Genomic DNA, 26,652 nt, shown 5'->3' with positions numbered 1-26,652 from the left:
CCCCAGAGTGTCGACTGTATTTGGTTTGCTTGCGAGTATGCCAAGTTGCTTCAGTCGTGTCCAACTCTTGGCAACCCCATGGAGTGTATAGCCAGCCAGGCTCCTCTGAGAATCCATGGGATTCTCCAGGCAAGAATGGAGTGGGTTGCCGTCCCCTCCTCCAGGGGATTTTCCCGACCCAGGGATCAAAACCATGTCTCTTCTGTCTCCTGCATTGGCAGGGTGGTTCTTCACCACTAGAGCCACCTGGGAAGGGAAAAAAAAAAAACAAGCAGAGACTAAGGGAGAGAGCGGTGGGTTTAGAGTTGGATCTAGAGTTGAATCCACCAATGCAACTGTATCACCTGCCAGCCCTGAAAGTTGATGCTTAGTCTCTATGAGTCTCTGTTACCTCATTGGTTAAAGTATGTGGAATCTAGAAAAATGATATAAATGAACCTATTTGCAGGGCAGAAATAGAGATGCAGATGCAGAGAATGGACGTGTGGACACTGGATGGAGTCAGGGGGAGGGGAGAGTGAGACAAATTGGGACATTAGCATCGATGTATATACGCTACCATCTGTAAAATAGCTAGCTAGTGAGAACCTCCGGTATAGCTCAGGAAACCCAGCTCAGTGTTCTGTGATGGCCTAGGTGGGTGGGACGGTGGGGAGAATAGCAGGAGGGAAGTCCAGTAGGAAGGGGATATATGTATAGGTATAGCTGATTCACTTCATTGTACAGCAGAAATTAGCACAGCATTGTAAAGCAATTAAACTCCAATAAAAAAAGAAAAGGATGGTGGAGACTGTCTTTGTATATGCCTTCCTTGAGTTCTTAAAAAGAAGCCTTTCCTATCCAACTAGAATAAACAAGAGCACAACGGTTGTTTAACCATGGTGATGCAAGGGAATTTTTTAAGATTCTCTATAATATTTTTGCTACCCTGAAATTTATCTTCAGTAGTTCTGGGTTTTGAAAATTCAGAATCTCATCATTTGCTGAATTTTTTATATTTTTGTCAACTGCTACATAATCATTCATACATATAAGTAAACTTCAAATTGATGCCTATATATACTCCTTTTGCATTTCTTTTTTTTTAGCCATCACCCTTATTAAAGAGAGCAAATCTTTCTGTATTTCCTTATTTCATTTGAAATAACAGTTTTGAATGAAAAGACATCATAAAAGGTGGGAAACAAATGACTGCTTTTTCATTGAATTTCAAAGCAACACAAGAAAGAGAAATGAAAGTTATTTCTTAGCAATCCACATTCACTTTTTAAATGGAGGCATGCCCCAAGCTTGATATCCTATGGAGCTAGTTTTGGATTAGTATAAATATATTTCAGCGATATTCCCACACTTAGCAATTATGCACAATATCTGGAATTTGTTTTCCCAGAAAAACTTGTTGGAATATGAGGAACTTTCTAATTTACACATTTCTCCCCTACCTGCCCTGTTTCTCTTTCTGTTTTTCAGCCTTTGCAACTGGACTGTAATCTTTGTGCCATTGTGTCAAACTCGGGTCAGATGGTTGGCCAGAAGGTGGGGAATGAGATAGATCAGTCGTCCTGCATTTGGAGAATGAACAATGCACCCACCAAGGGCTATGAAGAGGATGTTGGCCGCATGACAATGATTCGCGTCGTATCCCATACCAGCGTTCCTCTTTTACTGAAAAACCCTGATTATTTTTTCAAGGAAGCAAACACTACTATTTATGTTATTTGGGGCCCTTTCCGCAATATGAGGAAAGATGGCAATGGCATTGTGTACAACATGTTGAAAAAGACTGTTGACATCTATCCCAATGCCCAAATTTATGTGACCACAGAGAAGCGCATGAGTTACTGTGATGGAGTGTTTAAGAAGGAAACTGGGAAAGACAGGTGAGTCCTCTGAGAAGTGGCCTTTTTGTCTTTCATGCTGTCTTTGCAGAGTTCTTTTGCCAGCTATTAAATGAACAGTTATTTTTCAAACCGGTTGTTATATGTTTTTGACTATTATGATTACTTGATGAGCCAGCAGTGAGGCCCCATTTAGTCCACCTACACCAACTTCTCTCTCTTCATTTTGATTGGATTGAAGCCCCCCCCAGCAACAACAACAAAAAAAAACACTGACTGCTTCCCCAAGATATCTTTAGGTTTGTTCTTATTTAGTTCAATTTGCTATTGATTAAATTGGATATAAGCTGAAAGAAGTCTACATATTTTTGTCTCAAAATAGAAATGTTAAGGAACTTTAGGACCTAAACTCCTTTGGAAGTTGTGGCAAAAATTTACTGAGACTCCAAAGCAGAACAGGCTATTGATTCTGTAATCGGGTTGCAGAGCTTCTTGCCTGCAAATAGGCCATGCCCTTGTAAACTTGTGATCACCATAACTTAGCATTTAACACATTAAGCAGAATATCATGTTGAAATTAAGCATTACTTAAAATCATTAACAGTGGGTTCTTGATGAGAAATGAGATATATATATATACCATTCACTCAGTTAGCTAAAAACCAATTTGCATATTTTTATTACATCTGGTTTTCTGCAGCATTCTGTAAAATACCTTTCCTGAGGTGTGCTTGCTTACTTTTCTCCTGCTCCTTACTTTTCCTGCTTCCTCCCTGCTCCCTCTTCCTCCTCCTCTTCTCCCATATAACTTACTTTTTTCTTCTTCTTCTTTAGAAAGGTAACCAGTATATGACAGAGAAGCAGAGTTGTAAATCAGTCTGTCTTTTATTTTAGTTCATATGTCTAGTACTGATAAAGAACTGCTGAAGGAAAAATATTGAAACTGATTGCTAAAATGTTGAATTACCACTGAATATTGCTTACTTGTGCAATCAGTTCAGTTCAGTTGCTGAGTCATGTCCGACGTTTTGTGACCCCATGAATCACAGCACGCCAGGCCTCCCTGCCCATCACCAACTCCCGGAGCTCACTCAGACTCATGTCCATCGAGTCAGTGATGCCATCCAGCCATCTCATCCTCTGTCGTCTCCTTCTCCTCCTGCCCGCAATCCCTCCCAGCATCAGAGTCTTTTCCAATGAGTTGACTCTTCGCATGAGGTGGCCGAAGTACTGGAGTTTCAGCTTTAGCATCAGTCCTTCCAATAAACCCCCAGGACTGATCTCCTTTAGAATGGACTGGTTGCAATATCATGGATAAATTGAGCATTGACTATAATTCCAATATTAACATTCTGATTTCCTCAAGATGTATATCTTTTATCCTTTATTATTATCAAATTTAAACCTTTAACTGTATTGAGTTATGTGTTTGAGAAAGGGAGTTTCTAACATCTCTGGATAGAGTTTTAATGCTGGTATTTATTTTAAAAATTTTATGCGGACCAACTCTCCTAATGATAATGTAGGTCAAATTTAGTGTTTTCTACTTCTGAGCACCAAAAATACATAGCTCCTAATGAAACGCAAGATAAATAGCCGTTGATAGTGGCCCCTTTCTGAAGGAGATCAGCCCTGAGATTTCTTTGGAAGGAATGATGCTAAAGCTGAAACTCCAATACTTTGGCCACCTCATGCGAAGAGTTGACTCATTGGAAAAGACCCTGATGCTGGGAGGGATTGGGGGCAGGAGGAGAAGGGGACGACACAGGATGAGATGGCTGGATGGCATCACTGAGTCAATGGACGTGAGTCTGAGTGAACTCTAGGAATTGGTGATAGACAGGGAGGCCTGGCGTGCTGCGATTCATGGGGTCGCAAAGACTCGGACACGACTGAGTGACTGATCTGATCTGATCTGATCTGATCTACTTTAGAGTTAGTGAGAAGATTCCCAGTGTTTAGATTTGAATCAGTGTAGTATAAGTGGTGCAAAGAGACAGGCAGTAGGGATAAAAGGAGTAGGTATGTGCTTCAAAGAAATATGGTCACCTGTATCATCATTCTGTATAAATATGATCATTCTCAAGTGGCTTTGGAAATTTCTGATTTTTCACTAGCCCAGAGCAATGCAGTTAATTAGGTATAGTTGGTTTTTCATTAATAACAGTTTGCCCTTGGGGTATCACCTAGTCATAACTATAGGCCCTTGAATAATTTAGGGGTATCAGAGAAGAACTCAGCATGCTGTCTGTTCCCATGCGTTTTGCTTGTATCATGTTGGTTTTGCTGTGAGCTTTCAGAGACAGCACTGTCGCAGCTCTATGGACTGGGCGACAAGTGCTGGGAAAGAATAGCTTTGGGAGGTTCATTTTCCTACTGTCTCTAAGGAGGAAAGCTGTTTATATAGTAGGAAAAAACTCAGTTGTTAAAATTAATTTTGCAGGTATCATTCATTTCATAGAGTTACCAAAATAGAAGTATAGAAATCAAGCCAAAATGATTTTATGATGCTTTGTAGCTGTTTTCTCCCCCAAATCTAATCCTGTGTTTCACTGAATACTGCAACCAGACCAAAGAAGACAACCAAGTAATAGAAATGAGCAGAATGGATAGTTTTGGTAAAATCTATTTGAATGACAAAAGGCTGACCAAAATGATCTCAAGGGCTGCTATCTCCACTGTGGTTTTAATCTGTGTCCTAAATACAGCTGTGTTGATTTGATTGTTAAAGATTTCCCATAGTGACCTGATGTTCATTGCCACTTTTCAAAGAGACATTTTTAAAATTTTTATGAAGAGAAATGTCACACACTTATAGAGAGACTAATCCTGTAATGAACTCCTGTGTACCCACAGTTCAGATTGAATATTATTAACTCATAGCCAGTCTTCTTCCGTCTATACCTCTATTTGCTTTCTCCTTTCCCAAGGTTTGTTTTGAAGCAAATGCCAGGCATCATATTATTTTCATTTATAAATATTTCAGCATTTATCTCTAAAAGATAGACTCTTAAAAATAAACACTATGCCATTGCCCCATATAAAAATCAGTACAGTCTCTTAATAACAATATATATTTAGTCTGCTTTCAAATTTCTCCAATGATCTCATTAATATTTTTAACAGTTAATTGTTTCAGGATTAGTATTAAGGTCCATACATGTTCAAATAAGGATTAGCATTAGTTTATACATTATAAATAATTGATATGTCTCCTATATTTCTCTTAATCTATAGCTTCTTTTCTCTCCCTCTCTCCCTTTATTATTGAAAAAGATCTAGTCATTCGTCCACAATCTATATTTTGCTGACTGCCCCCCAGTACTTCTGCTCTGATACCTTGGTACAGTGAGTCCCCTACATATGAATGAGTTCCATTCCAAGAGTGAATTTGTAAGTCTAACTTTTGTTCGTTTAAGTCCAACAAAGTTAACCTAGGTAGCCAACTTACACCATTGGTTATATAGTACTGTACTGTAATAGGTTTATAATACTTTTCACAGAAATAATACATAAAAAACAAACACAAGAAGTAAAGAAAATGGTTTTAATCTTAGAAAAGTACAGTCGTGCAGTACAACAGTTGGCACTTCTTAGCAGTGCCAGCCACATCACCGTTGCTTTCACCCTTGCTGCTGGACATGCTGGGCTTGAAATAAAGATACTGTACTACAGTGCACACTACTGTCCAACCACATATAGAGGATACACACACATGACCGTGTATGCCAGACCTGCGAATAACTTACTTAACTGGACATTCAAACACATGTTCACATCTTTGAAAGTTTGCAACTTGAAGGTTTCTATGTAGGGGACTTAGATATTGAGGGTTTATTGGATTTGGGTCTAATTTTTAAAATTGTTTGTTTTTTTTTTAATCAAGATTACTAGGTGATACTTCTGTCAGAATGAAGACAGTTTTCTCTCTTTTTATGTTAGCAGTCATTAATGATCATTGTCCAGATCCAATAATTCATTAGAATTATGGTGCAAAATGGTGATATTTCATCATTTCTTTTTCTGTTATTAGCTGATATGCATTATAAACTTGCTGTCATCAACCATTTGGTTACTGTGAGATAGAAGATAGTACAAGTTCTTTCTCTTCATTTATTAGTTTTAAGGCATTGACACCATCATCCTCCAAAAAAGCACCAGTAAATTTATTGTTTTCAGTATTTACATATCCACTTAGGTACTTAAACCTATTTGAAATACTTTAATTCATTAAAATTATGTTCTTATGCTCAAATCGTCCTATTTTGAGCTATGCGAACCTCTTTAAATTGGTTTTTGCATACTTTTGACATGTCTTTAGTAATCTTGTAAAACAAAGTCTTGTAAGTTCTTTTTTGTTTCCTAATATTATATGATGTTTAAGGCTTTTCTTGTACATATCCTGATGCATGCCATATCCAAACATTTTCCCCAAATAACTTGGGTCCTTTTATTGATAGTGTTGAAGAGAACATAATCTTGGCTCTACAGGTACTCATAACTACTGGATTGGTCTTTGTTTCTTGGTCTTTTCATTACACTGAACTAGTATATAAACAACATATGCTATATATACTGTTTAAAGACAAAATGATTATGAGTTCAAACTGAAACTTCCAATTCAAATTCAGGACTATCAGGTTTTTATTTTATCTCATCTATCTTACATTTGTCTTCTTTCTGCCTTGCTGGCAATCACAGGTTCTAGAAGCACCAATGTAAATACTCATCTGCTTTATCCCACAGTATACACACAACACTCTTAGAATTAAGAGTAACACTGCAACCAGAAATATGATTACTGTAAACATTTTAAGATTATTCTGCATCAAAGAAGATGTTTTAATGCAAGCATTTGTGTGAGTCCATGCTCACAAAGTGTGTATTGGTTATATCCTAACAAAAGTTTAAAATTTTTTCTCCTAAGTAAACAGAATTAAGTGAATACATTATTGCAGGTATGAAGGGGTGAGGAAAAAGGAATATCCATATAATTTGACTTTTGTGTAAACTATTTGGTTGATTTGCCTGCACTTTCTGGAGGTAAGTGCTAATTTTCATCATCAGGTTTTTAGTGGTGACATTATGTCACCGTTATGGTGTATAATTCATAGAATTTAAAAAAAAATGTGTCCCTAGTCATTAAAGTGATTCATGATAGGAAAATGATTAAATGGAGTTCTTCAAAGAACTATTTGCCTCTCAACTTGTTTCTTCAAATTATCAAAATCCTTTTAAAAAATATAGGCCCCCTCCTCCGTTTACAGTGGGCATCTTTTCATTTTTCTAGCAGTTTTAATTTTTATCTCAAGGAATTCGTTATTGAGAAAACATGAAGTAATAAAAGAAAAATTTTACCCTATTAAATTTCTTAGAATGAATTTAGACCAACTCATACACATGTTGGAATACTTTTTCAAATCGAATGAAATTTAATTTGCTTTCTTATCAGTTACTGAATAAAATTATTTGGCTTGTCAATTAGAAAGGATGACCTTGTGGGAAGAATTGAGAGAACAAAAAGAGAGGCTGCTTGCTCTTTCTCTGTTCATCTTCTGGGGCTCAGTTTTCTTTGGAATTCTAGGCCCTTTGGGTAGTGGTCACCGTTATATCTTCACTTACCAAGTATTTTTTTTTTTCTGGGAAACAGCCACGTTCAACAAACCAGGAAACTTTGGAATTAAAGGCCTTGTAGTGAAAATAATCTAAGCCAAAATGGATCTCTTTTCCCCCTTTGAATGATGGGTGTGCATACATAATACTAGCTTGCTGACATTTACACATTTGCATTAATACATCTTGAGACTGAAATACCCTAGAGGTGCTGCGGGGCTAACACTGGCAAATGGTGCTACGTTCAACATTTGAAGAATGGGATTATGTGCCTGGCCATGTACAGATGCAAAATGAATGTTAACTCTCCCGGAGAGGTGGCACAGCCTGTGTGACACATTCTGCTTACCTATGGACAGATAGGCAGTTGCAGCTTGCCTCCCACTTTAGAAATACATTAGCAAATGTGGGCACATTATTGAATTAAATAATAATTGAGAAAGCTATAGTTCTTATTAAAACTGCAAAGCTAATTCGGGCCTGATAAAGGGACCTGAGCTGCCCTAAGTAGGTCTTCACTAAGTGGACACCAATGTGGCTCTGCCTTCAGGAATGGATGAAATTAATGAAAGCTAGCAGCAAATAGATCAATGTTTCAAGATGTTACTGCTTTAGGTTCAAAGGATGTAAAGGGAAGGAGTTACTTCTAAAGCATTTAGAAAACAGGAGATACAAAAGTCACTTTCAGAAGACACTGTCAAAGTGAGAAACGGATTGGTAAGTACCAGCCATGCATGGCGAGTCTTTGTTTGTGTGCTCCATCCATTCCCATTCAATCTTGCAGAGAGAAAAAGAAATCAGCAATGTGTTATTCCTCACTGTCTGATGTTGGAGATGGAGTTGTCATCCGGTGTGGGTTTTAAGTGCAGCCCAGTGGGTTTTAAGTGCAGCTTCGCTGTTTTAGCTGTCGACTAATAAGATGTACAACTTGAAAGTTGTGAGTTAAGTTTTATTTGGGGCAAAATGAGGACTGCAGCCAGGGAGACAGCACCTCAGATAGCTCTGAGAGACTGCTCCAAAGAGGCAGTTGGGGAAGGTCAATATATAAGGTTTTGGTGAAGGAGGAGTTCAGTGCAGTCAAGTCCTTACTTACAAAAGGTTTTCTGCTAGCCACGAGAAGCTAATGTCAGTAAGAAGTGATTTAGTGCTTTTCTAGATATGAAGAGATGCAAGGATTGGGATCATGAAATCACTTTCTGAAAATATTTAACTACCTAAAGACCTGTTCCAACAGAATCCCTGGAGCAGAGTGCTTCACTTCACTCTAAATTCCCTAAGGGGGTGTTGAAGGTGAGCAGCTGTAGCAGCACAGGGTTCGACCTCCACAGAGGCAGGTGGCAAATGCCCTTGTTGCGGTTGTTCACTCACTGGCAAATGCTCTTGTCAAGAGCCAATTTACAGTTAACATAGCTTTGACCATTTTGAAAGTTTTTTGTGCTACTGTGTGATCGATTTTAGGGATTAAATTGGCTCACATCCCTTAGGTTTGCAACCCTTAGTAGTTCCTAGAGTGGAAAGAGGTTTCAAGCCTCTCCTTTGAGAATTTGGGAACTCCCTGAATGTCCCCCTTTGTTGGGACACAAAACAGGCAAACTGCTCAACAAATGCAGTACAGCAAGGTGGGAGTGGTGGCAGAAACAAAACTCAGAAGCTGTGTTGGCCAGAGAGCCAGCCACAAGGCACAGACCCATGCCTCGTTGCCCAAAAAGGTACTGTTACCCTACCTGGACTCCAAAAACAAAGATGCCTAATCATTTCTAACTCAGGATAAATGGGTACTAACCTCAGGAAAACCTGGCCCAAAAGAAAATAGGCAAAGTAGAAAAATTCTTCGATTGAGAGACAGAACATAATATTAAAAACAGTATTTTTCCTTTAAAGACGATCTTTGCAAATATAACATCTCAGCACTTTTTTCAGGAGCAACATTGACACATCTCTGTTAACATGAATTAATGTTCTCACCCCAGCTGATGTATTTGGCAGAAACAATGAGTTCACACAGCAGTTATGGCAGACCCATAGGACTCCTGAGTCAAAAAGCATAATAAGGCATCCAGAGCTGTGTTTTCATGCTAACAGGCATTAGGAAACAAGAGACTTCCTTTTTCCTATTATTCATGATGGCATCTAGTGACCTACATTAAGCCTCCTCTATAATACACATGGACTGGAAATTAAAATTTCAATAAAAAGAGGGAAGAATCTATTGTATTAATGGGAAGATGGAAGGGATGTTTGTCATTTATCAAGATATCAGTACTGAACTGTTGCATATTTAAAAATACACACATCTGGGCAAGTGTGCACACAGGTACATACTAGGTAAAACTATATTTGACATGACAGCTTAGTTTAGGATTAAAACAAGAGAAACTTCAGTGACCATATTTTTATTATTTAAAAAAATTTTTTTTTCAGTTTTCAATTTTATTTTATTTTTAAACTTTACAATATTGTATTAGTTTTGCCAAATATTAAAATGAATCCACCACAGGTATACATGTGTTCCCCATCCTGAACCCTCCTCCCTCCTCCCTCCCCATACCATCCCTCTGGGTCATCCCAGTGCACCAGCCCCAAGCATCCAGTAATGTGCATTGAACCTGGACTGGCGACTCGTTTCATACATGATATTATACATGTTTCAATGCCATTCTCCCAAATCTTCCCACCCTCTCCCTTTCCCACAGAGTCCATAAGACTGATCTATACATCAGTATCTCTCTTGCTGTCTCGTACACAGGGTTATTGTTACCATCTTTCTAAATTCCATATATATGTGTTAGTATGCTATACTGGTGTTTTTCTTTCTGGCTTACTTCACTCTGTATAATAGGCTCCAGTTTCATCCACCTCATTAGAACTGATTCAAATGTATTCTTTTTAATGGCTGAGTAATACTCCATTGTGTATATGTACCACAGCTTTCTTATCCATTCATCTGCTGATGGACACCTAGGTTGCTTCCATGGCCAGGCTATTATAAACAGTGCTGCGATGAACATTGGGGTACAAGTGTCTCTTTCCCTTCTGGTTTCCTCAGTGTGTATGCCCAGCAGTGGGATTGCTGGATCATAAGGTAGTTCTAGTTCCAGTTTTTTAAGGAATCTCCACACTGTTCTCCATAGTGGCTGTACTAGTTTGCATTCCCACCAACAGTGTAAGAGGGTTCCCTTTTCTCCACACCCTCTCCAGCATTTATTGCTTGTAGACTTTTGGATCACAGCCATTCTGACTGGCGTGAGATGGTACCGCATAGTGGTTTTGATTTGCATTTCTCTGATAATGAATGATGTTGAGCATCTTTTCATGTGTTTGTTAGCCATCTGTATGTCTTCTTTGGAGAAATGTCTATTTAGTTCTTTGGCCCATTTTTTGATTGGGTCATTTATTTTTCTGGAGTTGAGCTGTAGGAGTTGCTTGTATATTTTTGAGATTAGTTGTTTGTCAGTTGCTTCATTTGCTATTATTTTCTCCCATTCTGAAGGCTGTCTTTTCACCTTGCTAATAGTTTCCTTTGATGTGAAGAAGCTTTTAAGTTTAATTAGGTCCAATTTGTTTATTTTTGCTTTTATTTCCAATATTCTGGGAGGTGGGTCATAGAGCATCCTGCTGTGATGTATGTCAGAGAGTGTTTTGCCTATGTTCTCCTCTAGGAGTTTTATAGTTTCTGGTCTTACGTTTAGATCTTTAATCCATTTTGAGTTTATTTTTGTGTATGGTGTTAGAAAGTGTTCTAGTTTCATTCTTTTACAAGTGGTTGACCAGATTTCCCAGCACCACTTGTTAAGAGATTGTCTTTAATCCATTGTATATTCTTGCCTCCTTTGTCAAAGATAAGGTGTCCATATGTGCGTGGATTTATCTCTGAGCTTTCTATTTTGTTCCATTGATCTATATTTCTGTCTATGTGCCAGTACCATACTGTCTTGATGACTGTGGCTTTGTAGTAGAGCCTGAAGTCAGGTAGGTTGATTCCTCCAGTTCCATTCTTCTTTCTCAAGATAGCTTTGGCTATTCGAGGTTTTTTGTATTTCCATACAAATTGTGAAATTATTTGTTCTAGCTCTGTGAAGAATACCGTTGGTAGCTTGATAGGGATTGCATTGAATCTATAAATTGCTTTGGGTAGTATACTCATTTTCACTATATTGATTCTTCCAATCCATGAACGTGGTATATTTCTCCATCTATTAGTGTCCTCTTTGATTTCTTTCACCAGTGTTTTATAGTTTTCTATGTATAGGTCTTTAGTTTCTCTAGGTAGATATATTCCTAAGTATTTTATTCTTTCCGTTGCAATGGTGAATGGAATTGTTTCCTTAATTTCTCTTTCTGTTTTCTCATTATTAATGTATAGGAATGCAAAGGATTTCTGTGTGTTGATTTTATATCCTGCAACTTTACTATAATCATTGATTAGTTCTAGTAGTTTTCTGGTGGAGTCTTTAGGGTTTTCTATGTAGAGGATCATGTCATCTGCAAATAGTGAGAGTTTTACTTCTTCTTTTCCAATTTGGATTCCTTTTATTTCTTTTTCTGCTCTGATTGCTGTGGTCAAAACTTCCAAAACTATGTTGAATAGTAATGGTGAAAGTGGGCACCCTTGTCTTGTTCCTGACTTTAGAGGGAATGCTTTCAATTTTTCACCATTGAGGATAATGTTTGCTGTGGGTTTGTCATATATAGCTTTTATTATGTTGAGGTATGTTCCTTCTATTCCTGCTTTCTGGAGAGTTTTTAGCATAAATGGATGTTGAATTTTGTCAAAGGCTTTCTCTGCATCTATTGAGATAATCATATGGTTTTTATTTTTCAATTTGTTAATGTGGTGTATTACATTGATTGATTTGCAGATATTGAAGAATCCTTGCATCCCTGGGATAAAGCCCACTTGGTCATGGTGTATGATCTTTTTAATGTGTTGTTGGATTCTGATTGCTAGAATTTTGTTAAGGACTTTTGCATCTATGTTCATCAGTGATATTGGCCTATAGTTTTCTTTTTTTGTGGGATCTTTGTCAGGTTTTGGTATTAGGGTGATGGTGGCCTCATAGAATGAGTTTGGAAGTTTACCTTCCTCTGCAATTTTCTGGAAGAGTTTGAGCAGGATAGGTGTTAGCTTTTCTCTAAATATTTGGTAGAATTCAGCTGTGAAGCCGTCTGGACCTGGGCTTTTGTTTGCTGGAAGATTTTTGATTACAGTTTCAAGTTCCATGCTTGTGATGGGTCTGTTAAGATTTTCTATTTCTTCCTGGTCGAGTTTTGGAAAGTTGTACTTTTCTAAGAATTTGTCCATTTCTTCCACGTTGTCCATTTTATTGGCATATAATTGTTGGTAGTAGTCTCTTATGATCCTTTGTATTTCTGTGTTGTTTGTTATGATCTCTCCATTTTCATTTCTAATTTTATTGATTTGATTTTTCTCCCTTTGTTTCTTTTTTTTTTTTTTAATTTAATTTTTTTTTTCAGAGCCTTTTTCTTTTCTTTTCTTTTTTTTTTTCTAATTTTATTTTATTTTTAAACTTTACATAATTGTATTAGTTTTGCCAAATATCAAAATGAATCCGCCACAGGTATACATGTGTTCCCCATCCCGAACCCTCCTCCCTCCTCCCTCCCCATACCATCCCTCTGGGCCGTCCCAGTGCACCAGCCCCAAGCATCCAGCATCATGCATCCCTTTGTTTCTTGATGAGTCTGGCTAATGGTTTGTCAATTTTATTTATCCTTTCATAGAACCAGCTTTTGGCTTTGTTGATTTTTGCTATGGTCTCTTTTGTTTCTTTTGCATTTATTTCTGCCCTAATTTTTAAGATTTCTTTCCTTCTACTAACCCTGGGGTTCTTCATTTCTTCCTTTTCTAGTTGCTTTAGGTGTAGAGTTAGGTTATTTATTTGACTTTTTTCTTGTTTCTTGAGGTATGCCTGTATTGCTATGAACTTTCCCCTTAGGACTGCTTTTACAGTGTCCCACAGGTTTTGGGTTGTTGTGTTTTCATTTTCATTTGTTTCTATGCAAATTTTGATTTCTTCCTGTGATTTGTTGGTTATTCAGCAGCGTGTTGTTCAGCCTCCATATGTTGGAATTTTTAATAGTTTTTCTCCTGTAATTGAGATCTAATCTTACTGCATTGTGGTCAGAAAAGATGCTTGGAATGATTTCTATTTTTTTGAATTTACCAAGGCTAGCTTTATGGCCGAGGATGTGATCTATCCTGGAGAAGGTTCCATGTGTGCTTCAGAAAAAGGTGAAATTCATTGTTTTGGGATGAAATGTCCAATAGATATCAATTAGGTCTAACTGGTCTATTGTATCATTTAAAGTTTGTGTTTCCTTGTTAATTTTCTGTTTAGTTGATCTATCCATAGGTTTAAGTGGGGTATTAAAGTCTCCCACTATTATTGTGTTATTGTTAATTTCTCCTTTCATACTTGTTAGCATTTGTCTTACATATTGCGGTGCTCCCATGCTGGGTGCATATATATTTATAATTGTTATATCTTCTTCTTGGATTGATCCTTTGATCATTATGTAGTGACCATCTTTGTCTCTTTTCACAGCCTTTGTTTTAAAGTCTATTTTATCTGATATGAGTATTGCTACTCCTGCTTTTTTTTGGTCCCTATTTGCATGGAAAATCTTTTTCCAGCCCTTCACTTTCAGTCTGTATGTGTCCCCTGTTTTGAGGTGGGTCTCTTGTAGACAACATATGTAGGGGTCTTGTTTTTGTATCCATTCAGCCAGTCTTTGTCTTTTGGTTGGGGCATTCAACCCATTTACGTTTAAGGTAATTACTGATAAGTATGATCCCGTTGCCATTTACTTCATTGTTTTGGGTTCGAATTTATACACCGTTTTTGTGTTTCCTGTCTAGAGAATATCCTTTAGTGTTTGTTGGAGAGCTGGTTTGGTGGTGCTGAATTCTCTCAGCTTTTGCTTGTCTGAAAAGCTTTTGATTTCTCCTTCATATTTGAATGAGATCCTTGCTGAGTACAATAATCTGGGCTGTAGATTATTTTCTTTCATCATTTTAAATATGTCTTGCCATTCCCTCCTGGCTTGAAGAGTTTCTACTGAAAGATCAGCTGTTATCCTTATGGGAATTCCCTTGTGTGTTATTTGTTGTTTTTCCTTTGCTGCTTTTAATATTTGTTCTTTGTGTTTGATATTTGTTAATTTGATTAATATGTATCTTGGGGTGTTTCGCCTTGGGTTTATCCTGTTTGGGACTCTCTGGGTTTCTTGGACTTGGGTGATTATTTCCTTCCCCATTTTAGGGAAGTTTTCAACTATTATCTCCTCAAGTATTTTCTCATGGTCTTTCTTTTTGTCTTCTTCTTCTGGGACCCCTATGATTCGAATGTTGTAGCATTTAATATTGTTCTGGAGGTCTCTGTAATTTAGTGACCATATTTTTAAAAGGAAGTGTATCAGACTACTGATAGTTGTAGAAATCAAGACTTGCAACCAGTCTACTTTGGAGACTGATCTTCTCCTGGGCCTTAGGATATGACTTGACTGAATAGCTCCATACATAGTGAGATTATGCTGTGTAGAAAGACATTCCAATAGACAATTATGCTGAACTCTCCCTCAATATAAAGGCTTTTGAACACTACAAAGAGTGTGAAACTCAAAGACAAATAGGCCTTCAATCAGAAGATTCATTAGAGTATATCTACACTTTTAACTTTATAAAGGCTTTAAGGTTTTTGTTTTTCATTTTCTTTTCCTGTTTATTTATTAATTTAAAGCCATGGGATTTTTATTTAAGTCATAAGATTTATCTCTTCAGTTGTTTTACTTCCTACTATAATTTGGATTTCTCCTCTCCTTTAAAAAAAAATCTTCATCTCTCTTCAAGTTTAGATAAAAACCAAAAAAAATTAAGAAAGATGATATATTTGTCCATAAAACATATGAACCAGGGGCAATTTCTTTTTTCTTCAATTCTTATATGCTTGGATTCAAGACAGAGTTGGTTTCCTTGAAACTTTTCAATCTACACCATGTCTATCTGTACTGCTAGTTTTTTTAACTGGTACCATTTCGGAGTATCTTGCATAGTGTCTGAGATGTTGTAGGAGCTCTACAAATGTTTATTGAATTGAATTTTTACTTCTCTGGAAACAAACATGAGAGATCTTATTAGATGTGGTATTATTGACGGACTTACCTTCTTAGCTTTTTGTTCTAAGAAACGAGTCCTCTTTGTACAGTGCCTTTCTTTCTTTCTTTCCTTCTTCCTTCCTCCCTCCCTTCCTTGCTCTCTCTCACCCTCCCTCCCTCCCTTCCCTTCTTTCTGTTTAGTACAGTACTTTTCAAACTTGAGTGTGCTTTCAGTCACCTGCTGATTCAGGTGATTTGAAGTGGATCCTGAGAGTTTGCATTTTGAATAAGCTCCCAGGCCAGGCCAGTGCTGTTAATCTCCAGATGATACTTTGAATTGTACTATTTGAGACTGCTTTGAATGAAGAGACAGGCTATTTCACTGTTCCTTGAATCAGAGAAATATATAAGGGAAGAGTAGCTATTTCTCAAATAACCTTGGTAACCTGCTTGTAATTGGATTCCAATTTTGTGACTATGGCCATTTAAACATAGTGCCCTGAAGTCCTTAAGAATTCAATGAGGATCTTATTTATCTGACCTTACTGTGTTTATTTGTCCATTTCCCTCATTAGACAACACAATTCTTAAGAATAGGGATGTTGCTTATCTCCATTTTATTTCCAGACCCAGCATTTTATTTTCAGACCTAGTACAGTGTTGGTTTACCATCAAATAGCATATAAATATGTTTTCACTCTGGTTCTTTCAGCTAAATGGCCCACAGATATTTCAGGATTCCTTGAAATGACCTCAGCCAATTACTCATTTTCTTTCTTCTTTCATTACGACAAGTACTGCTCTAGTTGAAGTCTTCTTTGCTTCTCACATGGGTGACCATGAATACAGCCTTGCCTTTATGTTTCTGTAGAAATTGCTCCTCTGTCTAAATTTTACTTCCTCCCATCACCATGCACACAAATGCATTCTTTATGACTAAATTAAATATTACCTCTTCCATGAAGCCTTTGAAATACCTCTAATTAGAACTCATTTCCTACTCTGAAAGTCCATAGACTTTGGACTTTTTAAAAATAAAAGTCATCACTCTCTACCATGCATTATTGTCATTTATGTCTAATCTTCCAGGTAGTCCATAAACTCTTTATGGTAATATCAGCTCTTATATATGTGTTTCCCCACCACCTGATACTATGTTTGAGTCTAATAGGTATTTGGTAAATGTTTAATAGATGAATGAATAAATGAGTGAGTAAAAGAGTGAAAGAAATAATACCAGTAGTCATTAAGTTTACAAGTCCCTTTGCCACTTGTTGAAATACTTGTGAATTTCCAAACACTTTCCTTCAGTATATAGGGGTCACAGTAATACCAAGTGAGGCAAGTTATAGAATTGGCTTTTGATAGAAAAGTTTCCACGGTTCTACTCAGGCAGACCACCCCTTGCTCTGTCTTACCCAAAGGTTGGCAAGACTATTACCTTTTCCAGAGATTTTGTAGCCGGGCACTGGTTTTTTAATAAGTCAGTGACAGAGCCATTCTTCAAATACAGGTTTCCATTTTAGTTTCACTTCAGTGACAAAGCAGTTTCCAAGACTTCGCTCACAGTTGTTAGATGTCAGTTGCCCAGTGAAAAAACAGTTCCTAGGACCCAAGGTTGTACTCTTGGACCGTAGGCAGCAAACACAACCACCACCACAAAAGGCAGAAAAGAAAAAACCCAAGGAACGGAGAACTGATTACTGCCCAATTTATCTTCTAATCATTTTCTAGATAACATTTTCTTCACTGACAACAAAGAAAGTGAATTGACTTAGTGGAAATACTTTGAAATAACTTCAGGAAGAACATAAAAGAAAAAAAAATAGTAGCAGTGTCTTTTAACCTGCTTCATAGATGGTTGATGAAATTCTACATAGAGGAAAACTAATAAGTGCTTTGGCAGAGTTCAGATCATGTCACTCTTCTGCTCAGTCCCCTGTTTCTCTTAGAGTAAAAGTACAAGTTTTTACAATGACTTATAATGCCTTCCAGGGTGATCTGACCTCTTGTTTCTTCTCTGACTTCTATGAACTAAACACACTGGGCAAGCTCCCTCCCGCAGGCCTACATCTCAGCTCTTTGCTGGATCACCTTTCTCTTCATATATTGCATAATCAACTCCTTCAAGCTTTTGCTCCTGTCACCCACTCAGTGAGTCTACCATGATGCTATTTAAAATTGAAATCCCTGCCCCTCATAAGCAGCATTCCCAGTTCGCTTTACTTTGTTTTACTTTTCCTTTCTTTCCCCAATAGCATTGTTTACCTTCTAGCATTTTATATACTTACGGATTTTATCATTTATTATTTTTGTCATTCTCCCCTACCAAGGTGTAAGCTCCTTCAGAGCAGGAATCATTGTCTGTTTTTGTGACTTATATATCCCAGCACCTAGAATAGTGAATGGCATATAGCAGATACTTAATATTTGCTGAATGAATGAGCAAGGGATGGAAAACCAATTAAGTAAATAAAGGATTCTGGCAAACTTGCAAAACTTGTCTCATGGGGTCTGCCAAAGAAGCTTAAAAACTTAGCTTAAAAGGAAGAAAATACATGTGTTCAGAAACCATACAGTTAAGGTACAGATTTTTAAATTAATTTTTTAAATTGCAGTATAGCTGATTTTGGAGAAGGAAATGGCAACCCACTCCAGTACTCTTGCCTGGAGAATCCCATGGACAGAAGAGCCTGGTGGGCTACAATCCACGGGGTTGCAAAGAGTCAGACATGACTGAGCGACTAACACACACATAGTTGATTTACGATGTTGTGTTAGTTTCGGCTATATAGCAAAATGAATCAGTTATATATGTGTGTGTGTATATATATATATATATATATATATATATATATCCACTCTTTTTCAGATTCTATTCCCATATAGGTCATGCTGCTGCTGCTGCTGCTGCTAAGTTGCTTCAGTCGTGTCCGACTCTGTGCGACCCCATAGACGACAGCCCACCAGGCTCCGCCGTCCCTGGGATTCTCCAGGCAAGAACACTGGAGTGGGTTGCCATTTCCTTCTCCAATGCATGAAAGTGAAAATTGAAAGTGAAGTCGCTCAGTCGTGTCTGACTCTTAGCGATCCCATGGACTGTAGCCCACCAGGCTCCTCCACCCATGTGATTTTCCAGGCAAGAGTACTGGAGTGGGGTGCCATTGCCTTCTCCGCATATAGGTCATAACAGAGTATTAAATAGAGTTCCCTGTTCTATACAGTAGAGAGTGAGTATAAGTCAATCCCAATCTTCTAATTTATTCCTCCATCCTTTCCCCCTTAGTAACCATGAGTTGTTTGCTATATCAAGGTACAGGTTTAAGGCAAATTCGTCTGCTTTTGTTCTACTAAAGGATACTAGGATGGCAGCTGTCTTGTTTGAAGTGATCATCATGTTACTCAAGGAACCAGTTTGACTCATTTTTATTGTTTAGCATACAGACAAATTGTTTAAACAGAATAGACCAAATTAGCTAATTTTTTTGGTATCTAGCAAAAATCTCTCACTCTTATTTGGGCTTGTAAAGCAAATGCTCTCAAGCATGAGCCTACACCTGAATCATCTGGAGGGCTAGTTAAGACACAGATTGCTAGTCCTACCTCGAGTGTTTCTGAATCGATGGTTCTGGGACAAGATTCTGGAGTTTGCAGTTCTGACAAGTTCCCAGATAATGCTGTCATTGGTGGTCCTGGGACGTACTTTGAGAACCACTGGATAGACAAAGATTCTGAAATAGAAGGAATCACATTCAATTGTTTTGAATGCATTTGGTCCTATAACCTTTATACTGTTGGCAGAGTGTTCTGTCAGCATCCAAAGTTATTTTTATTATGATTATTTTTAATGGTGAGGAATATTTTAGCCTCCTGTGAAAATCCCACTGCAGCTCTGTCATTTTACGCTTCCCTTTCCTACAATCTTGCTCCTCTGTAATCATGCCAGATGGTGCTACTCATTAGCTTATGAAGAAGTGATGCTTTATCATTCTAGACAGAGAGACAAATCATTCTGTTCTCTGACTCTGAGTCAAGAATCGACATTTGGGTGTGTGTTCAACCTACTATTTGCTTTACAATTTTGTTCATTAGGTATTTATTACCCTGACAGTATATGAGCTAGTCGTTATCCCTTTGTCATGTATTTCTCTCAAATTATATTCATTTAATATACTCACTTCCCTGGTGGCTCAGATGGTAAAGCGTCTGCCTACAATGCGTGAGACCCGGGTTCGATCCCTGGGTTGGGAAGATCCCCTGGAGAAGGAAATGGCAACCCACTCCAGTATTCTTGCCTGGAAAATCCCATGGACGGAGGAGCCTGGTTGGCTACTGTCCATGGGGTCTCAAAGAGTCAGACAGGACTGAGCGACTTCACTATCACTATCACTATATTCATTTAAAGTTCATATCAGCACTGTTTGACAACAGCCATCATCATAGCATTATCTCTATTAACATGTAATTTCTCTTGTGCCCAAATTATCTGGGTCAGATGGTTATCTGGGGAGTATATCCATAAAATTAAGATAGTGGACAATATTCCATTCTTTGACTCAACATTCCAAAGGGATGAGTGGGGCAGTTGCTCTTGCTGATTTGTGAAAACCCATAAAACCTAAGGACAATAAGTTATATTATGACCAATGTCATCACCTTCTTTTTCATTCATTGTATGTTTTTCTAAGAAGAAATCAGCAGGAGGAGCCTATATAATTTAATGAGAATAATAAAGGATGAGGAGCTTCCCAGGTGGTGCTAGTAGTAAAGAATCCACTTGCCATTGCAGACGTAGGATACACGGGTTCAGTCCCTGGGTCAGGAAGATCCCTTGGAGGAGGGCAGGGCAACCCACTCCAGTATTCTTGCCTGGAGAATCCCATGGACAGAGGAGCCTGGCAGGCTGTAGTCCATGGGATTGCAGAGTCAGTCATGACTGAAGCAACTTAGCACACACCCATGCATAAAGGATGAGATGGTTAGATAGCATCACTGACTTAAATGGGCATGAATTTGAGCAAACTTGAGGAGACAGTGGAGACAGAGGAGCCTGGCGTGCTTCAGTCTACGGGATCACAAAGAGTTGGACTTGACTTAGTGACTGAACTAAGAAACGAAACTAGAAACATTTAGTGAGACTGGCAATGTGGATGGAGAAGCTTTTCTCATGTGATGCGAAGAACTAGTTAAAACTCCAGATACAGAAAAAAATAACATACTTGTGCTATTCGATTACTACAGCAAAACCACATTTTTAAAAATTGGTAATTTTCTCTAAAAGGATAATTCAAGTTACTGCTAAATAATGCATGAAAAGTGAAAGTGAAAGTCGCTCAGTTCTGTCCTGCTCTGCGACCCCATGGACTATCTAGTCCATGGAATTCTCCAAGCCAGAATACTGGAGTGGGTAGCTGTTCCCTTCTCCAGGGGATCTTTCCAACCTAGGGATCAAACCCAGGTCTCCCACATTGCAGGCAGATTCTTTACCAGCTGAGTCATGAGGGAAGCTCAGGAATACTGGAGTGGGTAGCCTATCCCTTCTCCAGGGGATCTTCCCTACCCAGGAATTGAACTGGGGTCTCCTGCATTACAGGTGGATTCTTTACCAACTGAGCTACCAGGGAAGCCCAGGCACTATTACCGTGTAACAGTCTCTTGATGTGAATAGGTTATTTTTTCTCTCCAAGAATGCTTTCCACACAGTTGCAATATTGAACCTGTCAAGTTTTCTTGAACTTTTGTTGAATTGGATGTAGGAAAAAGAGAAGGGGATATACTTGAAGGCTTCTGGGGGAGGTTGTCAGTCTGTCTAAATTCGTCTAGTTGAGAGTAGATCTTCGACTATTAGATCTTTATTACTAAGACGTTCATATTACACAGCATAGTCGTATCATTGTGGAGGTGCTGAAGCACTGAAGGTAAATGCAAAACAAAGTATGCTTGCTTTTTCAAGGTGACTTTTCCATGATGCTTTCGGCATTTCTCTTAATATTATGCAGTCCTAATCTGTCAGTCCATAACAAACACAGTTGGGTTTACTTAGTAGTTCATTAAATTTTCTTCCATCGATGGAGCAAATTTCACTTATTTTTCATGGCAACCATAATCAATTTGTTCTTTATCATCTACTTTGCCCATAATTCATAGTTTACCATCCCACCTTAATTAGGAGACAAGACCCTTCAATAGAGTGAAGCATTGGCAACTCTGTCACCTGGAAAGAATTACATAAAATATGTTAAAAACAGAAATGACTGCCTAACTGGTTCATCATATTCTCTTTAGCAGGTGGATTCTTAGTGGGTAGAGTGTGTGTTTCTGGTGCTTTTACTTGCCAAGCACATTGTGGGTGTTCAATAAATATTAAATAATAAGAAGAATTTCCTAATTAAGATGAACATTTTCCTCTATTAAGCAGATGGTGCTCAGTAGGAGTAGCCCATTATTTACAAGTATGACACAAGGTGCTGGCAATTGTCTAGGAAAGGTGGCTCTCACCTCGTATGCTGATTAGATGTTAAAGCAAACTTTTGTGACAAACAGCTTGATGGATATTAGTTAATGTTTGTGATAAGAACTGTGAATAGGGATGGAATTTGTGTGTATGGGTCTGTAATTTGGCTGCTTTGATTATTACTATTGGCTTCAGCTATAAAATGTTTCTTGCTGTTTGCTGCAAGGCAAGTCTTGGCAAATCAGGGTCGATCTGAATTTATCCTGTAGGCTGGCCAAATGATTAGAACCCTCATTATTGCCTGATTTCTAAAGAAATTTTTCTTCAGTCCTTTCAGTATCTCTGGGTTACTAACACTGGATGTGAACACCTCTGTGATATTTGCAACGCTTATATTAGTGGCTAAGACTTCAGTGGAACTAACGCAAGTTAATTAAGCGTTCCCAAAATACACAACATTTTATGATTTTGCAGATCACCCCAATGAAAATAACAGTCTAATTTCGTCAAGTCATATAAATTACAGTGAGAAGGATGATGAGAAGAGGCAATTCTCAGTTCTTTGGAGGAGTTAATTTTGTTGTCAGCACAGCCACATATCCAAAAATCACAAACCACAGGCAGAACTTTCTAGCAAAAGTGAGATTTGGTAATCACATACTGTTTCCGTTTCTAACTTCTGCTTTCTATATGGTGTCTATGCAAATGGGAACTTTCAAGGATGTAAAACTCACAGCTTCCTCTATTAGGAGCTCAGTGAGCAGCTGCCATGCTTTCTCATAAAGGATAGAAAACATCCTGTTTACTAACATACCCACCCACATACACTCACACCAAGCTCTGCTATTTAAGCAGAACTTTTATTTTGGTTTGAGATAGGCAGTTAGAGTAGAGCATTATTCAAGTCTCTTACAAATGTTTCATTCATTCTTGTAGCACATATTCCCTGGGTGTTAACTAGGTGCCAGACAGTGTCCTCCATGTGGGGGATCCTCTGGCATTTGAAACGTGTTCTCTAGTTTTACTGGGAACTCATCAGAGATTCTGACATGTGTTGGCAGGTTCTTTGCATCTGATCTCACCTCCTTATTTTTAATATTTATAAATCATGCTCATCAGGTTGTCAGTAGACAGGAAATGAAAGCAACTGAGAAACCTTGCCAAGATAGAACAAATCCCAGAGTGAACTAAAAATATGTTGACCACAAGGATGTGCAGTAAACCAACATGTGTTCTTAAAGCAGCAAAAATAAGCACTGTGCCCAAGTCCAGGCTTTACCTTATTGTTGGAAAATTGGTGGCCTAGAGATTTTACCTATGCTATCTACAAGCCCTATTAAGAAGTCATGATCATGTTCTTTTCTAGAAGTCTGGAGTCTGCCCAAAACATGAGCTTATAAATATGTTAAAGTAAGGCTTATGATAATATAAAAGATGAATCATCTTCCTATTTTGAAAAACATATATTCTATAACTCAATAAGTCTGGAGATCTCCAAGGACCTGTATCACTTTTCACCTTCAGTTACTTTAGGTCTTGATTCAAATGTTGCCTTATCAGAGAGCACTTCTTAGACAACACCCTCCCTCTGATCCCCCGCCACATCCTGCTTACCAAAGTCTATTGTCCTTCACGTCACTCATGGTTTGTTCTTGTTTTCCCTATCCCCGCATCCAGACTGTAAGTAACATGAGAGTTTTGCTCTTGTTTGGTTATGGAGACATTATGGTTTTGTTCTTGTTTTCCCCATCCCCGCATCCAGACTGTAAGTAACATGAGAGTAGGCCTGTGTTTTACCCAGTGCCATCTCTCTGCCCCCTCACATAGCACTTGGCACACAGGTGATGCTCATTATGTAGTTATTGAGTGGATAAAGTGTTTGGAATTGTTAGCCCCTTCATTTAAGAAGCAGCATTAGATAAGAACTCAGGGTCGGAATGGAACTTAGAAATGTCTATCCCACTGTGTCCCAACATTTATGCAGTTTTACCCCTATGGGCTTTATGCTTTGAAATATGTGATCTACAAAAAACACATAGTTCAATAGTATTCCCTTCTCCATTTTTATAAATCTGAAACTAATAAAACTTCCATTAAAAGTTCTGATGGCCAGAGGTGATATAGTTCCAGCTGGAAACCGAAAAAGTGGATGTGTCAATAAGACTTTGTGTTGGATAAATAAATGTCTCCTAATTGACCTTTTGAAACTTTATACATAGTTCAAGAATTTCTCTTGCCAGTTTCTTGTATCCTTATCCAGAGATTTCAGTAAGGAAACTCCAAAATGAGCCCAACACATACATCTCACGGGTGAGGAAATCTGAGACCAGGGTAGGTTTAGTGACTTTCTCAAGGTCGCGTCCCTTATTGTGTGAAGCTTCAATCACAGAGTCTTCTGAATCCTAAACAAGTGTCATGTTTACCAGTTCACACATATATCCTATGGACCACCTATTTCAGAATCTTCTGGAGGGTGTTAACAAAAACATAGCCTATTAGCCCTGTAGATTCATAAACTCCAGGAATAGAACTGGGGGCCCTGAATTTTAATCAGGTCCCCAGGTGTGTCTTATGTGTTTAAGAACCAGTAATCTATTATATGCCAGGATTCTTGATTCTCCTTCATTTGAAGAGAAAAAATAAACCATTCAAGTTTTATTGCCAAACTATATGGATACATATTTACTGAACACTTTAACCAACAGCTTTTCTCAGCGAGGGATGCTGGGGCATGTTAAAATCTGTTTCTTTTTACCATCAAGTTAAATAATATGAGCTACGAGTTACTTTGAAATTTGGGGTTTAAATCTAACTAGTTCAATAATTTCCTCCACAACATTCGTAGAGTCCAAGGGAGTCACAAATAATTGAGACAGGCCCAGTGTAGTTAGGGGAGACATACATGGTTTCAGGGGCTACAGGAAAGCCCTGAAGAGTGTGATGTCTCCATAAGAGGCCTCAAGTCCTACACCAGCTAAGGCTGAGGGGTTAGCAGACTACATCTCTAAATCTCTTTGTAAACCGCTGGGTATCCCTCCAGGTCCCCCAGATAGTGTCAGTCTTCATAGAAAGAATAATAAGTGAGTTCTCAGAAGTAAGGGATAGAAGCAAATCTCTATTAGGTTATTAATATTGTTGTTGTTATTGTTAGCTTCAGGACCCATGATTACTGCTGCCATAATCAACTGCCCAGTCACATTGCCCTTGGCCTTTGTTCTCATAAATGTCTCCCACTCTTCATCATCTTTGGGGATGTATCACACAGTTCATCAGCATTTTACTTCTTGACATACAACCCTGAAACTGAACAATTCAAAAAATTTCTCAAAATGGCTTTGTGAGATGTTAATTTAATTCTCTGAAGGGCGAAAACTGTGTAAGACATTTTTTAGAGGTTAGGCTATTGAATATTTCATACCATGGAGACTGTCTGGGAGAGAGTTGGAGAATTAAGGCCACAAAAATTGAAGGAAACATACTTGAGGAAATCTTATAAACTAGAACTTCTTATAAGAATATTAATATATTATTTTTCTCCATCTTGAAATTTCCTCAGGCATGTATTGAATGAGCTGACTTCAGTTTTGTTGTTCTTTCTGTGTTACTTTGCAATTCTCCCTGTGGCCATCATATTGATTTCAACACTGTGGTCATCATTATAGGAAAATGAAGGCATTAATAACTTGGTCTCCATGGACAGATTGTAATAGGAAATCTTATAAATAATTGCCCACTAATGGGAAAATTGAAAATATGCACTGTTCTATAGTGGTCATAATGTAATCATTTAAATTATAATTATGTGACAATGAAAGAACTCATTATGCATTAGTTTATCTTTACATAATGTTAATAGCTAATGAAAGTGTGACAATTACATCTAATTAAGTTTAACAACATTTCCGCACTTCTTGTAAACGAACTACAGTTTGCTTGAAACAGTGTATATGGAGACATTAGTGAAACCAGGGTCTATCTCTATTATGAGTTTTGAAAGGCAACCATCAGTTCAAGCAGAGACCGTAACTTAATGCTGTTCTGTTAAATGAACTGCAAATGTGAGTTCTTACTAAGGGTAGCTTTATAAAAAAAATTTCTTGGATTATGTCATTGATATAGTTAAAATACCCACTAGCCCTTCCCCTCCTGTAAATGTGTGTGTGTGTGTGTGTGTTTGACTCAGATCTGTGTTTTATCTCTAATGATAGACTAGCTTTACTAAATTTTCAAGCTAGAAGAGGTTTGCTGAAATGAGGGTAGTGTTGGTTCTTTGCTTTAGATTATAGCACATGATTGTCCCCAACATCTAACCCGTGTGACTAAGGCCAAGAGTAACACTGTAAAGTAAGGTTGGAATATAATATCTGCCCTTTGTACTTTTGTTAGAATCAAACTAAATAATATTTATAAATGTCATAGCTAGAGCCCGGCACATGGTAAACATTAATAACGGTTTGTCATTATTATGAGTTGTTTTACATCCATGTTACAACATCAAAAGAATAATTCCAAGATAGTATCACTTTTCCTCCAACATTTTTTAATATATAAAGTATAAGAAAGTCCTTACATGTATCATAATGAAAAGAGCATAATGGCCCATGATATGCAATCAGCATGTTCTCCAGAATA

The 26,652-nt window shown here is 37.8% G+C and overlaps 1 protein-coding gene across 1 annotated transcript in view; it reads left to right on the top strand.

Annotated features, from left to right (window-relative positions):
• ST6GALNAC3 (ST6 N-acetylgalactosaminide alpha-2,6-sialyltransferase 3) overlaps window positions 1-26,652 on the top strand; it is a 628,280-nt gene that overhangs the window by 371,869 nt on the left and 229,759 nt on the right. The window contains 1 exon segment of the mRNA XM_003585887.6: window positions 1,471-1,880. Coding sequence (XP_003585935.3) covers window positions 1,471-1,880 — 410 coding nt within the window.

The sequence above is a fragment of the Bos taurus genome, chromosome 3, assembly GCF_002263795.3.
Source record: "Bos taurus isolate L1 Dominette 01449 registration number 42190680 breed Hereford chromosome 3, ARS-UCD2.0, whole genome shotgun sequence".
In the NCBI taxonomy this organism is placed as follows: Eukaryota; Metazoa; Chordata; class Mammalia; order Artiodactyla; family Bovidae; genus Bos; species Bos taurus.
This window is presented reverse-complemented; position numbering and strand designations above follow the sequence as displayed.